The 24,082-nt window shown below is 43.4% G+C and overlaps 1 protein-coding gene across 1 annotated transcript in view; it reads right to left on the bottom strand.

Moving 5' to 3' along the window:
* Positions 1–351: 351 nt before the first annotated feature.
* The window catches only part of LOC105525106, a 46,478-nt gene continuing 22,747 nt past the window's right edge, over positions 352–24,082 (bottom strand). The window contains exons 3-7 of the mRNA XM_011960623.1: positions 10,620–10,750; positions 7,914–8,125; positions 7,334–7,641; positions 6,988–7,242; positions 352–419 (exon numbers count right to left, since the gene is read on the bottom strand). Of these exons, the coding sequence (XP_011816013.1) occupies positions 352–419; positions 6,988–7,242; positions 7,334–7,641; positions 7,914–8,125; positions 10,620–10,750 (974 nt within the window). The remainder of the gene's footprint in view (positions 420–6,987; positions 7,243–7,333; positions 7,642–7,913; positions 8,126–10,619; positions 10,751–24,082) is intronic.

Below are 24,082 nucleotides of genomic sequence, written 5' to 3'. Positions count from 1 at the left end.
CTTTGAGTTGAGGGTGGTAAGCATGTTTTTAGTGTGAAATTCTCAGGGAACACATACTGAAGAATTTTTTTATTCTTTTGAATGCCTTTCCCTTATAATGAGAATAGTGACAAAAAATCTTCCCTTCCCAAAATGTTTGTCTGGGGTGTATCTGAGCCTACACTTCTGAAATGCTTCCAGAGCCAAGTCTCTTACGCCCACCACAGAACCAAGAAATTACTCAACGGGGCAAACCACCAAAACCAGTACCCTAAAGGCCCTGGTTTAACCCCTCAGGAAATGAGGTGGGAAGACAGACCCCCACCACAGTTCTACCAGGAAGCAGCTCCCCTCTCTTAGGGAATCAGAGCCTTAGTCTGCAGGGCAGGGCAGGGCAGGGCAGCAGATCTGGAAGGTGAAGACACCATGGAGAACACGAGCTGTGGGAGGGAACACCTGGAGAAATGGGGGGCTCTACCCCAGGGGAAGGGGAGCTGCGCAGCAAGGCAGAAAGGAACCCCCGTGTCAAACTTCGGGGTTCCAGTGAGGGAAAAAGAAATGGCACCACGTTGCAAATCCATGCAGCAGCCACTGTGCCCACCCCGCCAAGGGTGCGGGGGTTCCTGGGCTTCGGCAGGCTCTGGACGGCTGCCCAGGCCGCATTCCCAGGGGTCTGCCTCATGGCAGGGTGACCACGGAGGCTGCCACTCCCGACTGCTGGCCGGGGTAGTGATCAGCTCTGCCAGGCCTCCCTGAGCACCGGGGCAATGGGAAGGGCTTGTGGAGATGTCACCCCTGCCCTGGGCACTGACCAGGGCCCAGCGAGGATCAGGAGCCCCTGCCCAGGCTGCAAGAAGGGGCAGAGGGAGCTGATGCTCCACGGAGCCGGTGGGAGCCAGGAGCAGGCAGCAGCCCTGATCTCAGGTGTGGCTCCAGCTGCCCCAGTCAGGGCAGTAGACTCGGACTCTTTGTGCTCTCGGAGGTCGGGGAACAGGCAGGAGCCCTGCGCTCCTGGGTGCTGCTGCAGTCACCCAAACCGTGGCTGAAGACACGGGCATCTCCCTCCATGGAGCAGGTAGAAGCCCTGCCCCTGCAAACCGGGGGCTGCAGCCTCAGGCGCCCCTGCAGTCTTGGGGTCCCCAGGAAAAGCTCTCCGCTCTTGCATGTTCCCAAGTGTCTGCTCCCACTTCCTGGCTTCTTCCTGCTGTTGGCACCTGCTGTGATCTTGGAAGAAAGTCGGGGGGAGCCCCATGGGCCTTGAACTGCAGCAGGAGGCAGGAAGACTCCTGGGCACAGGGGCGGGTCCCTAGGAAGGGCCTGAAGGCTGGGGCCTGGGCTCCCAGATCCGCAGACCAGAGTCAGGACTTGTGGTGCCTTCTACGCCCCACCCATGACCACCTGTGGACCAGTGGGCACGCACTTCCTCCCCTCCGAGTTCCGTAGAAACCCCTGGGCTCAGCCGGAGCAGGACAGAGGATGGAGAGACAACAGGAAGACCAGATGCGGAGAGGAGCTACCCTGTCTGCTGAGAGCTGAACACTCAATGGGTCAACTCGCCTACAGAGAGGAGCTAAGTCACTGTGGGTCTCCTGTGAGAGGCTCTAATGCTTCATGAAGCTAGTCTTTGTCTTGCTCACCCTCCACAAGGCTGCCTACCTCATTCTTTCCAGATGTAGGACACAAACTTAGGCAAAGTCGCCACTGGCCACAGAGGGTTCCAGCCAGAAAAAGCAACACCCCAGTGATCCCAAAACAACTATAGTAAATACTGTAGGCCATGGTAACACAGTAGTATTTGCTTATCTAAACATAAAAAATGTATAGATAAATAAGGGAGCGTATTATTGTGGAACCACCGTTGTTTGTGCCATCTGTTACTGCCAGAAACTTTGTTATGCAGAGCATAACTGTACTTAAATTTCTGGGGGAAAAAAAAACAGCCACCCAAGAACATATAACTGATAAAACACTTCTTATGAAATGAAAGATAGATAAATACTTTCCCAGGCAAAGAAATACTGAAGAAATTAATCATCTCTAGAATTACCTCACAAGTAATGTCAAAGGGTCTCCACTAGGTACCCAATAGAATGCAGCTCCTGTTTCAGTCCACTCTGGCATCTGCCCTGTGATTGTTCTGTGTAGATTTGCTTTCTGCTGTCTTAGGGTTTCTCCTCTCTTAAGTCAGGTCTCCCTTCCCCTCCTTATCACCAAAATTCATGTTTAGCTGGGAACACTGGAGGCTTTGAAAGAGATTTTTATCTATTCTTCACCAGGTCTAATGAGTTCTGTCTATGGGTGTCCACGTCTGTTTTGTTTTCTTGCATTTCCGTGGGAGGATGTCCTTTTTTCTTGAGTACTTTCAGTACTGTGTTGAATAAGTGCTGAGAGTTTGCATCCTTGTCTTTTCCAGTTTTCAAAAGAAAAGAATTATTTTCTGTTAAGTATGATATTAGCTATGGACTTGTCATGCGGCCTTTATTGTGTTGTTCTTTATTTCTGTGCATAATTGAGAGTTGTTTTCCATGAAGAGATGTTGAATTTTCATCTTCTGCGTCTATTAATATAGAAATATGGTTTATATCCTTCATTCTATAGATGTGATATATCATGTTTTTTGACTTGTGTATGTTGAAGTGTAATTGAATCGCTGGGTTGAATCCCACTTGGTCATGGTGCATTATGATTATTATTATTTGAAATGCTGTTTGGTGTGCTAGTATTTTTAGATTTTTAAATTCATGTTCAACAGGATGTAGGTCTTTTACCTAAGTCCATCTGATTTCTTTTTATTGGTATGTTCAGGCATTCTATTCCTTCTTTTTTAATCTTGTTAGGTAGTATGTGGCCATGAATTTATCCAATTCCTCTCAGTTTTCAAATTTATCACATAGACTTGTTTATTATAGTACTTCATAATTTATTTTGTTTTGGGATATCAGTTGAGGCATCTTCTGCTTCTATTTTATTTATTTGGATCATAGCTCTCTCTCTCTCTCTCTCTCTCCGTATATATATTCTTTTTTTGTTAGTCCAGCTACTAATGACTTTCAACTTTGCTTATCTTTTTTGCTATTTTAATCTTTTCTTGTATTTTTAGCCTTAATTCTGTTTATGTCTAATCTGTTCTTTGTTGTTTTTTAAAATAATTTGAGTTTAGCCTTTTCTTGTTCTTAAAGTTCTCTGAGATGCATTGTTATGATGGTTATTTAAAATATTTCTGCTTCTTTGATGTGGGAGTTTATTGCTATAAATTTGCCTCATAATACTGGTTTGGATAAGTGCCACAGGATTTGGTATGTTGTGTTTCTATTTTATTTGTTTCATGCATTTTTATAGTTTCTTCTTAATGTCTTCTTTCACTCATTGGCCATGTAAGCATATTTTGTTTAATTTTTGTGTTTATATAGTTTTGAAATTTTCTCTAGGCTGGGCAGTGGCTCACGCCTGTAATCCCAGCACTTTTGGAGGCCAAGACTGGGATGACTTTAGGTCAGCAGTTCAAGACCAGCCTGGCCAATATGGTGAAACCTTGTTGCTACTAAGAGTACAAATATCAGGTGGGCATGGTGGCAAGCACCTGTAATTTCAGCTAATTGGGAGGCTGAGGCAGGAAAACCTTTTGAACTTGGAAGTTGCAGTGAGCCAAGTTTGTGCCACTGCACTCCAGCCTGGGCAACAGAGCAAGAGTCCATCTCAAAAAAATAAGAAAAAGAATTTCCTCCAGTTACTGATGTTTACTTTGATTTCATCTTTAATCTGATAAACAGTTGGTATCATTTTACATAAAAATTTTGACACATGTACTGTATTAATATATGGTCAGTCCTGAAGAATATTGCATGTGCTGAAGAAAAGAATATGTGCTCTGAAGTTGTTTGGCTCAATGTTCTGTAAATGTCAGGTCCATGTGGAATATAGTGCAGTTTAAATCCAATGTTTATCTGTTAATTATTGGCTAGATAATCTATCCAATGCTGAGTAATGTATTAAATTATCCAACTATAGGCCGGGCGCGGTGGCTCAAGCCTGTAATCCCAGCACTTTGGGAGGCCGAGACGGGCGGATCACGAGGTCAGGAGATCGAGACCATCCTGGCTAACACCGTGAAACCCTGTCTCTACTAAAAAAATACAAAAAACTAGCCGGGCGAGGTGGTGGGCGCCTGTAGTCCCAGCTACTCAGGAGGCTGAGGCAGGAGAATGGCGTGAACCCGGGAGGCGGAGCTTGCAGTGAGCTGAGATCCGGCCACTGCACTCCAGCCTGGGCGACAGAGCGAGACTCTGTCTCAAAAAAAAAAAAAAAAAAAAAAACCAACTATAATTGTATAAAGTTAGAATCTGTCCCTTACTATGTAACATATTTGCCTTATATATTTGAGTTCTCATGTGTGGGTGTGTGTATATATATATATATACACACACATACATATATTTACAATTGTTATCTATTCTTGCTCCATTGATCATTTTTTGTTATATAATGTCCATTTTGGTCTCTCTTTATAGCATTTGACTCGAAATTTGTTTTGTCTGATGTAAGTGCTCACTGTTGGTTTCTGTTTTTGTAGCATATCTTTTTCCCACCCATTCACTTTTAGTCCATGTGTAGATTTTCAGATGATGTGAGTCTTTTGTAAGCATCATAGAATTGGGACTTCAAAAAATCTATGTGAACAGTACATTTTTAGTTGAGGAGTTTTATTCATTTACATATAAGTTTATTTTGAATCTCTGTTTCTATGCCTTCCATGTAGAACTGTGTGTCAGTTAAACCTCTTTTCTTTGTAAGTTACCCAGTCTTGGGTATTTCTTCATAGCAGTATGAGAAGAAAAAAATACACTCTTTTGGTACCACAGAGAGTAAGGCACTGCTATAGAGATGCCCCAAAATATAGAAGCAACATTGGAACTAGGTAAGAGATAGAGGTTACAACAGTTGGCAGGGCTCAGAAGAAGACAGGATGATACTGAAAAGTTTGTAATTTCCTAGAGACTTGTTGAATGACCTTGGACAAATTGCTGATAGTAATATGGACAATAAAATCCAGGATGAGGGGGTCTCAGATGGAGATTAGGAAGTTTTTGAGAACTGGAGCAAAGGTGACTCATGCTATGCTTTAGCACGAAGACTGGCAGCATTTTGCCTCTGCCCTAGAGATCTGTGGAATTTTGAACTTGAGAGAGGTGATGTAGAGTATCTGACAGAAGAAATTTCTAACCAGCAAAGCGTTCAGGACAAAGAAGAGCATAAAGGTATGGAATATTTTCAGCTGGCGATGTAATAGAAAAGGAAAACCAATTTTCTGGGTAAAAACTCAAGCATGCTGCAGAAATTTGCATAAGTAACAAGAAGCCAAATGCCACTCACCAAGAAAATGGGGAAAAATGTCTTCAGGACATGTCAGAGGTCTTCACGGCAGTACCTCCAATCACAGGCCAAGAGCCCCAAAAGGAAAATAATGGTTTTATGTGCCTGGTCCAGGGCTTTCCTGCTCTGTGCAGTTTTGGGAAATGGTGCCTTTAGTCCCAGCTACTTCAGCTCCAGGTGTAGCTAAAAGGGGCCAAAGCACAGCTTAGGCCACTGCTTCAGATGGTGCAACTCCAAAACCTTGGCAGCTTCCCTGTCATGTTGAGCCTATGGTTGCACAGAAGTTAAGAATAGAGATTTGGGAACCTCCACCTAGATCTCAGAAAATGCATGGAAATATCTTTATGTCCAGGCAGAAGTTTGCTGGGTGGGGGGTGGTGTAGCCCTCACAGAAAATCCCTGTTAGGGTAGTGCTGAAGAGAAATGTGGGGCTGAAGCCACCATACAGAGTCCTCACTGGGCCTCTGCCTAGTGGAGCTGAGAGAAGAGGGCCCTGTCCTCCCAAACCCAGAATGGGAGATCAACTGACAGCTTCCACTCTGAGTCTGGAAAAGCTGAAGACACTCAACACCAGTCCATGAAAGCAACTGAGACTGGGGCTGTACCTTACAAAATCATGGTGGCAGAACTGTCAGAAACCATGAGAGTCCACCTCTTCCATTAGCCTGACCTGGAAGTGAGACATGGAGTCAAATGAGATTCTTTTGGAACTTTAAGGTTTAATGACTGCCCTATTGGATTTTGATATTGCATGGGGCCTGTAGCCCCTTATTTCAGCCATTTTCTCGCATTTGGAATGGGTGTTTTTCTCAATATCTATACTTAAATTGTATCTAGGAGGTAACTAACTTACTTTTGATTTTATGGGCTCATAGGTGGAAGGGACTTACCTTGTCTCTGACGAGACTCTGGTCTTGGACTTTTGAGTCAGTGCTGGATTGAGTTAAGACTTTAGGGGACTGCTCCACTCCAGCCTGGCGATAGAGCAAGACTCCATCTCAAAAACAAAAAGAAGAAAAAAAAAAGGTAAAGTAATGTAAAATTTAAAGCCAACTCTAAAAAAGATAGATGTACATTTTCTTTAAAAAGTGTTTCATTAAACAGAATTAACTTGAATGGTGGTCTTGAAAACACAGCTTAATTAGATTACTGGACTTAGAATGGAACTATTTAAGAAAAAGGGCCAAGAAAGCATGCAGTTTTTAAGTCATAAACTACAATTGTTTATGCAAATGTGCAAAGAAGTTAGGAGCCTTCTATAGTAATGACATTTTCCTGTAAACTGCCCTCTGCCACTCCTAACATAGCTTTCAAAGCCACCTCTAACATTGGAGCTTTCACTATTGCACAAACCAAGAATGAGTCCTCTCAGAGTACAATGTAATTCTGGTAGCATCCAAAGCCAAAACATTACATAATATAAGAAAGCAGAGCTTTACACCTGAGAAGAATCTGCCAATGATTCTTGAAACCACAAAGGAAGCAGGAAAATTCCCAAAGGGTTAGTAGCAAGAACCAAAAGAAACCACCCTCCCTGCCTGGAACCAGGGATCTGATGTGGAACTGCCTCCTCAGGGAGCAGTGGTGTCCTCAGTGCCCCCTGGTGGTCCTGAGCAAACCCTGGCTTACTGAGCTCACCCTGCTGTCCTGAGAGGCCCCTGTTGTCCTGAGTGCCCCCTGGTGTTCTGATCGCCCCCTGTTGTCCTGAGTGCCCCCTGGTGTTCTGATCGCCCCCTGGTGTCCTGAGCACTTCCTGGTGGTCCTGAGCGCCCCCTGGTGGTGGTCCTGAGGGCCTCTCATGTCCTGAGCACTCCCTGGTGGTTCTGGGCACCCACTGGTGGTTCCGAATTCCCCCTGGTGTCCTGTTTGCCGCCTGGTGGTTCTGAACGCCCCCTAGTGTCCTGAGTGCACCCTGCTACCTTGAGAGCCCTGGTGGTCCTGGGATCCCCCTAGTGGTTCTGAGCACCTCTGGTTTCCTGAGTACCCCCTGGTGGTTCTGAGCACCCGCTGGGATCCTGAGCATCCCCTGGTGGTTCCAAATTGCCCCGGTGTCCTGATTGCCTCTGGTGGTTCTGAGTGCCCCCTGGGGTCCCGAGTGCACCCTGGTGTCTTGTGAACCCTGGTGGTCCTGAGCGCCCCCTATTGGTTCTGAGCCCCCTGGTGTCCTGAGCGCCCCCTGGTGGTTCTGAGCGCCCCCTGTTGTCCTGAGCGCCCCCTATTGGTTCTGAGCCCCCTGGTGTCCTGAGCGCCCCCTGGTGTTTCTGAGCACTCTCTGGTGATTCTGGGCACCCACTGGTATCCAGAACACCCCGCGGTGATTCTCAGCAGCATCTACCATGCAGTCCCCTCCTGTCTCCCTGCAGGGAGTTTTGTGTCTGAGCTCAGACAGATGTCCCCTCACTGTGCCCCTCACAGTAATACACGGACTTGTCCTGGGCTCTCAGGTTAATTATCTCAAAAGAGAATCTTCTGAACAGTGTCTCTGAGGACTGTTAATCTTCTTTGAACTCAAGGAGAGTCCCATTGAGAACTTCCACATGAATTACTTTTGTTATCACCCACACCAACCCTTGTCGTGAATCCTGCTGGACCAAACTTGTTCTGTTTTCAGGGAATCCAGAGGCTTTGCAGAACAGTCTGAGAATTCTTGGTCTGTAGTATGTCTCTGTCTGACTCCACTAGTTAACTCCAAGGAGGACTTCTGCACACACAGAGGCAACAGACTGAGAACAGCCCCACATGGAGCAGCCACAGCTGAGCCTGATCCACGGGGAACCTGAATATTGAGAGTGATGACAAGAGAAGCCCAGATCAGTACAGACCCCATGGTGTGGATACTGAGAAAGGGCACAGGTGTGGGATGACTCCTCACCAGGACCTCCAGGAGAACAGGGGAAGAGCTTCCTTTTATTAGCAGGGGAGTGGCCTCATGTCCATGTCTTTCTCCCTGGGGATATTTGTGTTCTGCTCAGCAGGGCTCATCTATCTATATCTCTGGATTCCAGGGAGGGCAGGGTCAAAGGATTCCTGGGACTGGATGTTTATTGTTGATCTGCCCATTACTCTTATGTGGACCCTGTTAGTGTATCTTTGTAGTATCAATGTTTATCAACAAATAAGTACAGTAAACAAATAAAAATAAACCTTGCCCAGAGGAAATGGACATCTGCCTGTAGGCTGTGCAATTACAGCTGTAAACCACTGTCCTCTACAATAAAGCACAGTATTCAGTTAGAATTTTCAAAAGACAGATGTACTAATTGTGAGAACTAGAGCCCATAATTATCTCTATCGTGAGCTCATTTTGGCACAAAGCTGTTCAGTTTCAGATACATGTGCTTGTTTGGGAAAAAGTAAGTGCAGGGACACATGCGCTTATCTGAGGGAAGAGTTCATATAAAAACAGGTGTGCTCGTCTGAGGGAAGAGTCCACATGAGGATGCATTTGATTTTCTGAGGGAAAGTCCCACATAGAGATAGGTGTGTGCATTGTCTGATGGTAAATGCGCATTCACAGACAGTGTGTGCCTGGACTGAGCTGGAGTTTAAGGGAACTCTTTCTCAGTTAAGGAAAGATTCGAATCCTCTGTATTACTTCCTTGTCAGGAGGGAAACTTGGTTACACATGCACCTGATTAAAGAAAGGTCTTGGCCAGGCGTGGTGGCTCACTCCTGTAATCCTAGCACTTTGGAAAGCTGAGTCAGGCAAACCATGAGGTCAGGAGATCGAGACCAACCTGGCCAACATGGTGAAACCACTTCTGTACTAATAAAACAAAAATTAACTGGGCATGGTGGCATGTGCCTGTAAACCCAGCTACTCTGGAGGCTGAGGTAGGAGAATCACTCGAATCAGGGGGTCGGAGGTTGCAGTGAGCCAAGACTGTGCCACTGCACTCCAGCCTGGCAACAGAGTGAGACTACGTCTCAAAAATAAATAATTAATTAATTAAATAAAATACATAAATAAAGAAAAATGAAAGCTCTCTTGTGAATGGAAACCCCTTACATGCAAATGGGAAAATTACTTCATTCTTTGTTGCCTGCATCTCATGCAATTCCTTCCCCACACTGCGTAGTTATTCAATATTTTACTTTTATACAATCTGCATTTTATCCTGGGGTTCATAATGTGCTAAATAATTTTGTAAGTTGTATACATTTAGATTCACACTTTGCATCATAAAATTGTGAGACTTAATGAATTGTGTCATGCGTTCACTACTGCAGATTATAACAAATTTCAGTTTGTAAACAGTGCCTGTTTCTCCTAATGCATATCCTCCTTCTAAATATCTAGAAAGTCCTCATATATTTATGTGATTTACAGTTTTGTCTTTTACAGAATGTCAATAAAATGTACACAGTAGATTGGAAGTAACCTCACTGAAAAAGGTGGCACATAAAATTTCTCACCTAGATAACTTTGGAAGTGAGGGTGTTCTGTCAACCTAAAGTATGAAGAAACTGCACTTAAACACTGGACTCTAGTCCAAAAACATACTTCCAACAGGGGTACAAGTTAACAATTCTAATACCACTACAAAGATATTCTGAAAGTGAACAATGAATTAAATGAATGGCATCTGCCTCATCAGCCTTCAGGTGCACAGTGGCCATTCCTTCAGCTGTTGTATGTGCTTTAGGGCTTTCCATTTAAAAGTGTATTTCACTATCCCCCAAATAAAGTTCCTGGACCTTAAAAAGTGATGTGGTGTTGGGGGCATTGACAACCAAATTTCACTGAAAGTATCTTCTGCCCTTGGTAATTGGGGAAGACTGGGAAGAAGGTAACAAAACACAGATCCCATGTAGCTCCTCATTTAGCAATAGATTCAGTGCACATTTAGAAAGTTGAAGACATAGAGTGATGTTGCTGTGGTTTTCTGTGAGATAATAACGAGACAGCAGAAGATGGTCAGTGGTCAGTTTCCATCCAGCTGGTACTCATTGTCCATTAGTTATATCCTAATAAAGGATAAAAGACAACTTTTGTGACAAAGCCCTAGAGCTTGTTTAAAAGACCTTGTCCTAACAGGGACATGACAGTTTTTATATGAGAGCTACCGTTTTTGCCTAATTCATGTGAAAATCTGAGAGATATGCCCAGCCTCAGGGGGCTGCTTCTCCCTCCAGGAGACAAAGCTAATAGAATTGTGTGGTATTAGTCTGTCTGCGTCTTCACAAGAAGACAACAGGAGTGAGTGGCTTAAACAGCAAATATTGATTTTCTTAAAATTCTGCAGTCTGAATATCGAAGATCAAGGTGCTGGCAGGGTTGGTTCTTGGTGCAGCTTCTTCCTGACTTGCAGAGGCCCACCTTCTAGGGCACTATGTCTCCACGTGGCTTCTTCTCTGTGTGCACGTGAAAAGTGAGAGGTCTCTGGTATCTCTTCCTTTTCTTATAAAGACAACAGATCTATTGCATTAGGGTCTCACTTATGACCACATTTAACCTTAATTATATAATTAAAATTCCAATATAGATCCATTGGTTTTAGGATTTCAGCATATTACTTTCAGAAAGGGCACAATTAAATTGATGACACAAATCAAGAGATGGGGAGAAGCATTAGTATATATAGATATTAATCAAAAAGGTGTAATGGGCCATGCAGGAACTTGTAGGAAAGTTCCTAGTAATTGGTGAAACTTCGATTGTAAGAGGAAAATTGCCTTCCTCGTTTCTTTCCTGGCACAAGGATGTGTAGAAGTGGAACCACAGATAATAAAGAAAGAGGAGCCCTACGGAAAGCTGACGTGCTGGCGGGGAGGGAGAGCACTGAGCAAATGCGGAAGCCCCGCCCACCGTGCCCTGGCTCCTGACCCTGCTCCTGACCCGGCCTCCTGCTCTGTGGTCCCCGCGCGCCCCCTGCTGGTCCTGAGCGGCACCTGCGCCCGCCCCCTCCGCCTCCCTGCAGGGAGGTTTGTGTCTGGGCTCACACTCGCCTCCCCTCACTGTGTCTCTCGCACAGTAATACACGGCCGTGTCCGCGGCGGTCACAGAGCTCAGCTTCAGGGAGAACTGGTTCTTGGACGTGTCTACTGACAGGGTGACTCGGCTCTTGAGGGACGGGTTAAGGTATTTGCTCCCACTATAATGGATATGCCCAATCCACTCCAGCCCTTTCCCTGGGGACTGGCGGATCCAGCCCCACCAGTAACTGCTGATGGAGCCACCAGAGACAGCGCAGGTGAGGGACAGGGTCTCCGAAGGCTTCACCAGTCCTGGGCCCGACTCCTGCAGCTGCACCTGGGACAGGACCCCTGTGAACAGAGAGACCCACAGTGAGCCCTGGGATCAGAGACAGCCTCCCATATCGTCATACCTGCATCCCCGAGACACTCACATCTGGGAGCCGCCACCAGGAGGAGGAAGAACCACAGGTGTTTCATGTTCTTACACAGGATGTCCATGACTCTCAGAGAACATTTCCTGTGTGAACAGGACCCTGAATTTAAGGAAATGCGTGGTGGTTTCCTGTGGTGCCTAAGTGAGGATTTGCATGTGGGTGGTGCCTTTGTATGGAGCAGTGAAAAGGGATGAGGGAGGCCCCGGTCTTTGGGGCTCACCCTGAGAGGAGAACGCTGGCTGTGCCCTCTGAGAACTCAGGTCTCTTCCTGGGGCCTCCCCTCACCAAGCCCAGAGTCCTCTTCTTCCAGGCAGGGAGATGTGCTGACGGAGCTGGTCTGGGACATGAGTGTGATCATGGATCAGGGACAGATTTTGGAATAGGGTCAATGTTATTCTACCTTTAAAAATTGATATAAAACCAACCACACACCCAGGTCATCTAAATTCTCATTTACCACTTCAGACATACTGGAACAGCATCTGAATGCAATAATGACAGTGAATCCTGGATCCTTCCAATGTTTTATTGTAGTTTCAAACATCCGTCATGGTTAGAGGGAAGCTCCTGTCCCAGGAAGTGGGTCATTTTAAAAAAGCACCTGACAACTGTCCTTCTGTGACCTTTTGAAATGTGGGATTCTGTCTGAGACCTTTTGAGAAGATAGTGGGGCATGTCTCCATCCTTCTCAATGTGTGACCTTGATGATGTGACCTGAGCTCTAAACAATTCTATGTAAAATGTGTAGATTGAGGATTGCAGTGACAACTTTAGACAAAAATTCAATAACAGGTCAGCACTGCCGGATAGTCTCATGATGATCATGAAGATTATTGCAATTACCTTTCCCATGAACCAGAGAGGACCTCTGTGAGCCCTTCCCTCTGAGAGTACAAGGAGCTCTGGTTCTTCCCTGATGGTTCACACCTTTGAAACATGGCTGGACAGTGATACTCAAGCCCAGAGTCCTTACCCACATATTTACCAATTCAGATCCATCTATCTCTGAAAGAATTTCTTCTCCGTTGAATCGCATGAACATATTTTAGTGTGTGCAGTATTGCAACTTGGATATTTGACATTACTTTGGTGAGTAATATAACAAATAATCTATCTCCATGGATGTGGGTAACAGGAGAGTCATCATTTTTGTCAATGCTAATCAATATTAAGTTTGAGATTCATGATTTTCAGTAAATTGGAGTTAAAATTTTCATGATTCTTGGCAAGGAGGTCTCAAACCTGATGTTTTGCAGAATAAATGATCTCATCATTGTTAGACAGGAGCTTCTTTACCTAGGAAGCGACTCCTTTAAACTAAAGCGCCGAGAGGTGGTTTCCTGAGATCTTGTGAAAATTTATCTATTGGACAAAAAGAAAATCAGGAAAACTTTTCTCAAATAATTGAAAGAAAGTTTATAAGAAAATTTTATCAACACAGCCATGAAACTTCAGTTCATCAATTTTTTGTTCATTTGTTACAACTCAAGAAGCAATTAAGAAATCTACACAATTGGAAGCCTACTCCAACAGGTATAATATTTCCCGACTTGTAAAACAGACCAGTATTCATAAAGAGACACTTCCCTATGAGATCTACAACTTACACCAATTTGTGTAACCTGAAGAAGTTTCCCTAAGAGGATTTTTCTCTAGACATCTATGTATGCAAAAATACATTGTGTTTATTTGTGTATGATTAATCTGTACAAACCCTTGGCACGTTAAACAAACTTCTTGTAAACGTGATAACTTTATCACTTACTGTGCACTCACACTTTACTGGTTTCAAAAGTTCATCCCCCTTGCCATGTAGCAATTGGTGCCTTTGAGAATGTGCTGTTGTTTCAAGTGAACACGTTCTGGATCCTCACTTAACTTCATTGTTTCTTATTGAGTGTAGGTATGTATAGGACTGAAAACCCAACAGTTTTTCAGATTTTTATCAGATTTTAACAGATTCTCCTCTTATGAGATCATCCTGAAACCTGCCAACAACCTCCATCATCCATGCTACCAATCTTTTGCTTTTAGGAAATAAGAGGCAAATTCATCATCCATCCCTGCTTTGAGGTGAGGAATCTTCCTGAACTTCCACTATATCTAGTAGAAACTCTCATTGGGAGCCATAATCAAACATTATTTGTTTATGGATCATACCTCAAAACTGAAATTGTTTTTCACAATGGCTATACCATTCTACATTTCCACAATTGTGGCAAGCAGTATAAAGGCTCCTAAAATAATTAAAACCAGAAATATTATATGACCAGTAATCCTGTTTCTGGGAGTACAAGCAAAGGAGATGAAATTACCACCTTGTAAAGATACCTGCATCACATCCTATGTTTATTGAAACACTGTTAAAAACGGCCAAGATGTGGAAACAATCTGAATGTCAGCTGGTAGACAAATGGATAAAGACAATGTGATATACATGCACAATAGAATACGATTTAATGTTATAAAAGAAAAAGATGCTGACGTTTGCCACAAGAGGGATCGATTGCCATAACCACTAACAGTGCACACTACCCATTATAGCTCGTCTCTAGGGGACGACAGAGCCTTATTCAGTAGTAACCACTGGCTATGATGGGAAGGCAACTTTTGTGTACTGCTGAAGTTTTCAGCATAACACATCAATGTCTGAAAATATTCTGCTGTGTCTGCGTGTGATAAAGTAGAGTCTTACATTGGAGGTAAAATTAGAAGTGCATGAGTCTTCTAGACACCAAGTCATAGGAGGATCATGGCTGTTTCCTTGAGGATGTGAACCATAGGTCATACACACTCGTTGGAGTACTTTTGACAAAAGATGTTCCAGGGGTATAACTTACTTGAACTGACCAGAGACTGCATAGGTGAGGCAGATGGTCAATGAGGGCACTTCCAGTCTAGGGCTGACTCCTGTAGGTACTCCTAGGACAGGGCACTTAAAGATATAGAGACTAAATCCCTGTCAGTCACATGCAGCCACAACCATCCCTATAGGCCATGTCTGACATCTGAAATACACAACTTGGGCACAGTCACCTGATAAAGGAGAAGACATAACAATGTTGTCTTCTTTATGAACACAACTCTGCATTCGTCTAAGACCTTAGCCTTTACTAAGGAGAAAGTGATTAGTTTTTGCATGCCCAATGTTGATTCTATCTGAGAGCTTGAAGAAAAATCTTGATGTGGCACAGCTTTTTCTTTATAAGAGAGAGAGAGACTGAGGTCAGACTCCCCTGTATTTGAAAGTTTTATTGTTGTCTTTTTTTTCTAGCTGAATTGAAGCACTGCCTTGTCAAAAACTCCAGCCATTACAGTTAATGAACACTTCTTTACTTTGATATTTCAACTTGTGACCTATGAACTTCAATTGACTCATGCAAATCTCAGTAGAATAATTACAAAATGACTCTCTAATTCATGAGTATCACTCCAATACTACATTGTCCTTACTGCCAACAATCTTCTGGAAATATTGAAGAAGAAATAAATAATAAATTCAATTTTAAAGTTAAAATTATCAAAACTTTCAGAAACCCATGAACACTCTTGCCCAAAGGTATGGCCACTAGTGCATATGACCTCTGGTCCACTTCCTTAGGGCACAGCCCTAGTAACCCTGTGACTTAACATCTGAAGGTCCATGCATTACTTATTTTACCTCCCATATTAGAATCTGCTGTGTCAATGCAGACCTGACAACATATTTTAAGAGACTGATATTTCATTTGTTAGTTTGTTTTCACGCTGCTAATAAGACATACCTGAGACTGTGTAATTTATAGAGGAAAAGTTCATTGGACTTACAGGTTCACATGGCTTGGGAGGCCTCAAAATCATGGTGCAAGGCAAGAAGGAGCAAGTCATACCTTACATGGGGATAGCAGCAGGCAAAGAGAGGGCTTGTGCAGGGAAACTCCCATTTTAAAAACCATCGGATCTCCTGAGACTCAACCAGTATCACAAGAACAGCACAAGAAAGGACTGCCTCCATGATTCAATCATCTCCCACTGGGTTCCTCCCATGATAACTCGGAATTGTGGGATATACAATTCAAGATGAGATTTGAGCAGGGACACAGCCAAACCACGTGATTCCACCCCTAGCACCTCTCATATATTATGTCCTTACATTTCAAAGCTGTTCATGACTTTCCAACAGCCCCCAAAGTCTTAACTCATTTGAGCCTTGACTCAAAAGTCCACAGTCCAAGGTCTCATCTGAGAGGACACAAGTCCCTTCCATCTATGAGTCTGTAAAATCAAAACCAAGTCAGTTAATCCCTAGATACAATGGGGGTACAGGCGTTGTGTAAATACAGCCATTCCAAATGGGAGAAATTGGCCAAAACTACAGGCCCCAGGCAACTCTGAGATCCAACTGGGCAGTCAAATCTTAACGTTCTACAATAATCTTCTCTGAATCCAGGTTAGCTGATGCACAGGTGGGTTCCCATGGTCTTGGACAGTTCTGTCCCTGTGGCTTTGCAGGGCACAGTCTCCCTCCTGGTTGCTTTCACTGGCTGGCATTGAGTGTCTGTGGCTTTTCCAGGCTATCAGTGGATCTGCCATTCTGAGTCCTGAGTTCTGGAAGACAGTGACTTTCTTCTTACAGCTCCACTAGGTGGTGCCCCAGTAGGGACTCTGCATGGGATTTCTGATCCCACATTTCCCTGTCGCACTGGGAGTAAAGGCACATGCCACAATGCCTGCCTGATTTTTCTATTTTTATAGAGATGGGTGTTTGCTATGTTGGCCAGGCTGGTCTTGAACCCTTGACCTCAGAAGATCTGCCTACCTAAGCCTCCCAAAGTGCTGGAATTACATGCCTGAGCCACCGTGCCTGGCCAAGATTAATATAACTATGAAACTTAATGATGTATTTGAAAACTCCATGGTCATACAAACACATATACATACACAACAGCCCAGCAAAGACACATACATGTGCCCATGCCAAAGTGAATGTATACCTAAACACCAAAACAACACATCCATTTCTTTCATATTATTCTTATTATTTAATTGAATTTAAATTTTGTTTGCAGTTTGAGGCTGTAGTACAAAATAATGCTTTTCTACATGTATGTCTGCCTATTCCAATATTAAAAAGACAAATATATTTAAATACATGTTTTGGTAACACTGAATGTCAATGCCATTCTTGTCAAGTATATCACTTAAATGTGCAATGGTATGTACTTTAAATATCAGTTTATTATTAATAAATTGAATGACTAATAAGACAAACATCACTTTTAAAATTGTATTACATTATTTGTTGAATTTAGATGGTGGTTTTCAAACTAGGCAGAATAAAATGTTTTTATTTGAAAACTTTTGAACAAAAACATTTTTGGAATGAATATTCAATACAAACTCTAGTCTTTATTTGCCAATATACCTTTTATAACAGAGAACATCCAGCAATACGAAACTGAACCAAGCCCATGCTTTCCAGGAGTCACTCACAACGGCAGCTTCCTAGAGCGTGGTCTGAGAGGGTGCAAACACACGGGGATTTGGACTTCATCATCAAAACACTAGTGAGCCGCAGGCCTGAGCACACAGAGGGCAGCAGTAACTGCAGACCCCACTCTGTGGCACTTAGGGAAGGGAGGAGATGGGATGGGGGTGATGTCTGCAGGACCCTAGAAAATGGTGAGGAGGGCAGAGAGTCTGCAGGTAGATGAGTACACTGTAAGGAGAACCGTTATCCTCCTAAACTTGGTTGGCTTCAGTGATTATGAAGAGAAAGGAACTGTTCACCAGACTTGGAGATCAGAAAGCAAGGGGACATTCTTTTCCCTGTATGGAGACTGAGGAAGATAAAAGACTTTCAACGAAAAAGGGAAGTTGGAGAAATAGTCTGAAAAACAGGACACCAGAAGCCAACCAAAGTGGAGAACAAGAGCCTTTAAAGTGCTATTTAATTTCTACAAACAGCAGATGAAAGAAAAATAAACCAAACACCAAGCATATGCTGAGTTAAAGTTAGAAAACAAATACAATTGCTTGACAATCACAGCACAAAAACACAAAACTCTATTCATGGAAACCGTTTGTATTGAGAATACACATTTTTTTAAGACAGGGTCTCCCTCGGCCAACCAGGCTGGAGTGCAGTGTGACAATCACAGCTCACTGCAGTCTCAGCTTCCCAGGCTTAAGGGATCCTCCCACCTTAGCCTTCCAAGGACCTGGGAGCACAGGCAGCATCACAGTCAGCTATTTTTTTTTCTTTTTTGTATAGAAAGGATCTCACTATGTTGCCAGGCTCTTCTAAAACTCCTGAACTCAAATTATCTGCCTGCCTCAGCTTCCCAAAGTGCTGGGATTACAGGCGCGATTTTAAATTTTTAATCTTTTAATAATAGTATTATTTTTAATAAATAAAATATATAAATAACCAATTTTAAAAATTGTCCTGAGAGATCATTGTTAGTATTACTCAGAAAATATGCAGCATTAAAAGCTGAATTAGGCCAGGTGCGGTGGCTCACACCTGTAATCCCAGTACTTTGGGAGGATGAGGCAGGTGGATCATCTGAGGTCTGAAGCTCGAGACCAGCCTGGTCAACATGGCGAAACCCTGTCACTAGAAAAAGTACAAAAATTAGCCAGGCGTGGTGGCAAGTGTCTGTAATCCCAGCTACTCTGGAGGCTGAGGCAGGAGAATTGCTTGAACCCTGGAGGTGGACGTTGCATTGAGCCAAGATCGTGCCACTGCACTCCAGCCTGGACGAGAAGAGAGAGACTAGGTCTAAAAAAAAAAAAAAAAAAAAAAAAAAAAAAAAAAGATAAAAAAAAGGTAGAATTAAATCCCTGTTCTGGCTAGACTGTAGTGGCTCACGTCTGTAGTCCCAGAACTTTGGGAGGTCGAGGTGGTCAGATCACAAGGTCAAGATTGAGACTATCCTGGCTAACATGGTGAAACCTCGTCTTTACTAAAAATACAAAAATTAGCTGGGCTTGGTGGTGCGTGCCTGTATTCCCAGCTACTCAGGAGGCTGAGTGAGGAGAATCACTTGAACCTGGGAGGAGGAGGTTGCAGTGAGCCGAGATGGCGCCACTGCACTCCAGCCTGGTGACAGAAGACGACTCTGTCTAGGGAAAAAAAAAAAAAAAATCCCTCATGTAAATTAATGTATTGTAGGTAAGAAATCATGGATTTACCAGCAATTAACGGTGAGAAATCCTGGGGAAGACTTTTGCTTGCCCAGGCCAGGAATCACCAAAGGCTAAAGGAGAATCCTGATGTTCTGAGCGCCCCTTGGTGGTTCTGAGCGCCCACTCATGTCCTGGTGGTTCTCAGCACCCCACTGGTGTCCCGGTTGCCCCCTGGTGGTTCTGAGTGCCCCCTGGTGCCATTGTCTTTCACTTTCCCTATGTTCTCCTCCGCAGATAGAGCCTGCGCATTGTCACACTTTCATCTTTAACCCAGATTAACTATACTGCGGAGAAAGTAAAGTGTGCATCCTGGAAGTACGTATGTTCTTTCAGTTGAATCTTAATAATTCAGTCGTCTTTTTTTTCCTCTGGGCTGTGACCTATACACAGAGTCTCCAGAAATGGAACTGAGGCTTTCCCTTTTCTGGCTAGTCTGGTAATTGTAGGATTATTACCCTATTGGCTAATTTGACCCATTTTCATGGTAAAGGAAGGCTGCTGGGAGGGGTCTGTAATGGAGAGGGACCAACTTCCTTCATATAGATAAGGTTCCACAGATGTCTTTCTCCTGGATGGTCTATATAGAGAAATTTCTGTGTGTATTTCTCAGAGACTAGGTCTTTTGATAACTTAGCCATGAGAGGATCTACGTCAGTATTCATGCAAAGAACCTGGAGGTTCTAGGTCAGATATGCCATTTGTGTTTATTTAGTTCAGATTTACATTACACAACCAGGCTCATCTAAATTGCCACATGCTTGGTCAAACACGTTGGGGCAGCAGCTGCATGTAGTCATCAAATTGATCTAGGAGAAACCTTGGTCCAATACACTGTTTATTGGAGCTGAGAGCAACACCACTGACTCACTAAAGTGGACATTTCTTCCCTCAAAAAGCTTCCCTACCAAGTATAGTAAGGAGCTGATATGGAGCCACTGTGGGGTTGAATTTCTTCCTGTCAGCCTGTCGTGCACTGTGTTTGTTGGGGACCAGCCTCAACACCACCCATAGGGTACTTGAAGTCTGGTGGCGATGAAGAAATGAGAAGAGACAAGTTAAGAGTGTAAAAAGGTTGGGGGTCAGGGGGCCAGTGTAATTTTGAGGCTGCAAAGACACTGAACTTTGGTCTCTACACTATTTATCGGGTATAATTACTTAGATCTAAGGAGCAGACGTTTAGGGGTGAAACGGTGAAAAGGAGGTGGTGCTCAACCAGCATATATTTAACTACTGATTTTTTTAAGTTATTGGAGAGCAGCTGCTGGGAGTGGGCTTAACTAGGAGCTGGCAAGGCTGGCCAGATTTTAATGTTTTAAAGGAGTGTCTTGTTTTTGAGCACAGTGTTTATGGATAAGAGAGCAGGTCACACTCTGGTCATGGGAATGTGATGGCAATAAGCAGGTTTTCCTCTTCAGAGGCCTCCTGTGGCTTTCCACAACTTATCGTCTCATATTTTTATGGCCAGTTGATACAGGCACCCCGTAAGCCTTTTTCCCAACAGTTGTTTTGAATGATGTAGACTTTTATCCACAGATGGTAATGATTCCCAGTGTTGTTGAAATGGCTGGCAGCCCCCAATCCTGTTTCTCCCCTCAACTCACCTGAATGTCTCCAAGAACCCCATGAACCTCGGAACTCTCTTTCACGGATGACTCTGAGCATTGTCAACCTGCTCAGTGCTACAAACAGAGGATATAACTTACAGAGGATTCTCAGTCCACTAACATGCTGGGCACATAACATAGGGCACATATTCAAGATGGTCAATTCATGTCAGTGCCAATTAATATTTAATTGAAGGCACATGATTTCCAGTGCATTGGAGTTTAAAAACTTCATGATTCTTGGCAATACAGCAATAAACTGAATGGTTTGCAGAAGTGAGCTCATTGTTAGAAGAAAACTGCCTACTCCCACGAAGGCAGTCTCTTCAACTAAAGCACCCAAAATGTGGTGTCCTCAGATCTTGTGAAAATTAGTTTCCTGTAGCAGAGAAACAGGAAAGCTATTCTCAAAGTATTGGAAGAATCTTACCAGAAACATTACCAACACAGCAGTGAAATTTCAGTGTGTCAATCCTTGGGTTTATGTTTGACAACTCAAGGAGCAATCAATACATTTATACAGAGGGAATTTTGACCTATTCACTTGGTAGCCTAGAATTCACTCAAAGAAAATATTCTATTGGATCTCAGATTTAACAGATCTCTGTAACCTGAATAAGTTTTCTCAACAGATTCTTTTTCTCTATACTTGCATAAATGTAAAAAAAAAACCACACAGTGTATATTTGCGCATAAGTGATCTATAGAAGTCCTTGGCATATTAATGAAATTTCATGGAAACATGATAACTTAATAACTTACTGTGAACTCACACTTCACTGGTTTCAAACATTTCTCACCCATGTGGTGGAGCAGTGGGTGCCTCTGAGAATATGCTGATTTTTGGACTGAACATGTTCTCCACTCTTCACTTGACTTCATGGTTCCTCTCTCACACAGATATGTCTGTGATTGAAAACCGTACGCTGATATTCAGCAGATTTTCCTCTTATGAGATTCATATTCTCCTTTTCTTTTTTTTTGTTTTTTTGTTTTTTTGAGACGGAGTCTCGTTCTGTCACCCAGGCTGGAGTCCAGCGGCGCGATCTCAGCTCACTGCAAGCTCCGCCTCCCGGGTTTACACCATTCTCCTGCCTCAGCCTCCCGAGTAGCTGGGACTACAGGCGCCCGCCACCTCGCCCGGCTCGTTTTTTCTTTTTGTATTTTTTAGTAGAGACGGGGTTTCACCGGGTTAGCCAGGATGGTCTCGATCTCCTGACCTCGTGATCCACCCGTCTCGGCCTCCCAAAGTGCTGGGATTACAGGCTTGAGCCACCGCGCCCGGCCCATATTCTCCCTTTCTTTCTCTCCATGTCTCTCTCTATTTTCCTCCATTTTCTCCTGTCATTACTCTTTATTAATGAATCTCCTGAATACTGCCAACAGCCTCCATCTCACCTTCTGCCAGTCTTCTGCCTCAAAGAAAATTGGGGGCACACTCATCCTTGCCCAAGATGGGAAAACTTATATTTAGCCAAGATGGGAAAACTTCCACAAGATTTATTAGAGCCTCATATGAAAAACTATGAGAAAACATTATTTGTTTTTGGGTTATACCTCAAAACAAGAATGCTTTTTCATAATAGCTATGGCATTTTGTATTCCCACCATTATGCAAAGGAGTATGGAGGCTCCAAACAAATTAAAACAGAAATATCAAATGACCAGGGATCCAGATTGTGGAACTGTACCCAAAGGGGATGAAATTACCACCTGGTGAAGATACCGGCACTCCTATGCTTATTGCAGCACTATTCCCAGCAGCCACGATGTGGAAACTAAGTGTCTACCAATGGACAAATGGATAACGTCAATGTGGTATATGTACACAATATAGCATTATTTCGCCTTGTAAAATAAAGAGATGCTGCCATTTTCCACAAGCCAAATGTATTCCCACAACCACTACCAGCGTTTTCTATCCAATGCAGCTCATCCCTGGGATCTGGCAGATCCAGATCCAGTAGGAAGGACTGGTTTTGATGGAGCGGCCAGAGACAGTGTAGGTGAGGTACAGGGTCAGTGTGGGCTCTTCAGGTCCAGGGCTGACTCCTGCAGCTGCTCCTGGGACAGGGCATGTGAGTACATGGAGATTCAGTCCCTGTCAGTCACGTGTACCTACACTCACCCCGCAGACCCACATCTGACTTCTGAGACAGTCACCCTGGGGAGCTGTCACCAGGCACAGAAGCAGACAAAATAATGTCATGTTCTTCATGAACACAAATCTGCCTTCCTCCAGATACCTCAGCCCTGCCTGAGGGGAGAGCTGTTAGCTTCCACAGCCCAAAAGCGTTTTATACCCTAGAGCTTGAAAAATAATTTGGATGTGGCACCGCCTTGCACTTGTAGGAGAGAGGGCAGAGGTCAGACTCTCCCTTGATTTGAATACGTGTTATTGTTGTGCCTATTTTCTTGCTGACATGAGTTACCTGATTGACAAAAACTACAGCCATGACAGTTCATAAAATGTGCTTTATTCTGATTTTCCCACCTGTGACATTTGAATTCCCATATCAAGCGAGTGATGTGAGGTCAAAATTAGTTTGTGGTGCACAGAGTGATGGGCATGGACATAGCAGATTACCAAGGCTGCATTCACAACCTAGGTAACTGTTTTGTTTTATTTTAATTAGGAAACACTTCTGTACATTCTTTACATTTATTAAACTCCTGTTGAGAAACTTCAACTAATGTTATATCTTGATGGATCCTACCCAATAATAAAACTAAAGGTTTTCAAACAGGAATTCCTACTACAATGTTAGTTTTACTTTAGGACAAATTTTCTCACCTCATTTGAAGTTGGCCCAGATGCACTGATTAGAGGGTGTCAGTTAAGACACAATCAGGAAATGAGTTCACATGTTTTTGGAGCAGGACATGGCTTTGAGACGCTTTGCAAAGTGGTTCCCCACGTCTTCTGGAAAATCCATAAAAATGTGCAAGTCAAGCACCACTTAGAAGCACTCTTCCATCCCATATTCTTGACTAATGTAAAGGTGGAAGTCAGTGCAGAAAAAGAGATAACATGAAAGCTAAAGTGAGTGTTGTTCCAGTTCATTGCACCAAACCTGTCATCTTAACCTAGTGTATGATCTTATCTGAACCATCGGAGGTAAATTTCCTGAGAGATTCAAAAATGTCTTTTTCAAATATCAACATTTCCCGACCAAATTTAAGTTAAAAAAATGGAAAACTCTTAGTTGTCTACTTGACTCGGATGATCTGTGTCAGATAATTTCAAATGAATACTAATTCAATTTCTCTGTTAAACTCTCCTACATGGTAGAGCTGAATTGAATACAGACTTAAATCAACACATGCAGGAAATTTTAAGACACCTGAGGTTATGTCCTGCTCATGTGTAAATTAGTTAAAAACAAAATCCTGGAAAATCTGTGAAGGTGGGACTTGCCGAGGAACCCAGGCTCAGGGGCCTTTGGACACTTTTAGGTGGATTTTATTCAGATTCCATTCTCCATGGAATTAGAACAAGTTTCTTTTTTTTTTTTATTTTATTTTATTTTTTTTTTATTATACTTTAAGTTCTAGGGTACATGTGCATAACGTGCAGGTTTGTTACATATGTATACTTGTGCAATG

The sequence above is a fragment of the Colobus angolensis genome, unplaced genomic scaffold, assembly GCF_000951035.1.
Source record: "Colobus angolensis palliatus isolate OR3802 unplaced genomic scaffold, Cang.pa_1.0 Scaffold519, whole genome shotgun sequence".
Taxonomy (NCBI): Eukaryota; Metazoa; Chordata; class Mammalia; order Primates; family Cercopithecidae; genus Colobus; species Colobus angolensis.
The sequence above is the reverse complement of the archived record's forward strand: the minus strand, read 5'-3'. Positions and strand labels throughout refer to the sequence as shown.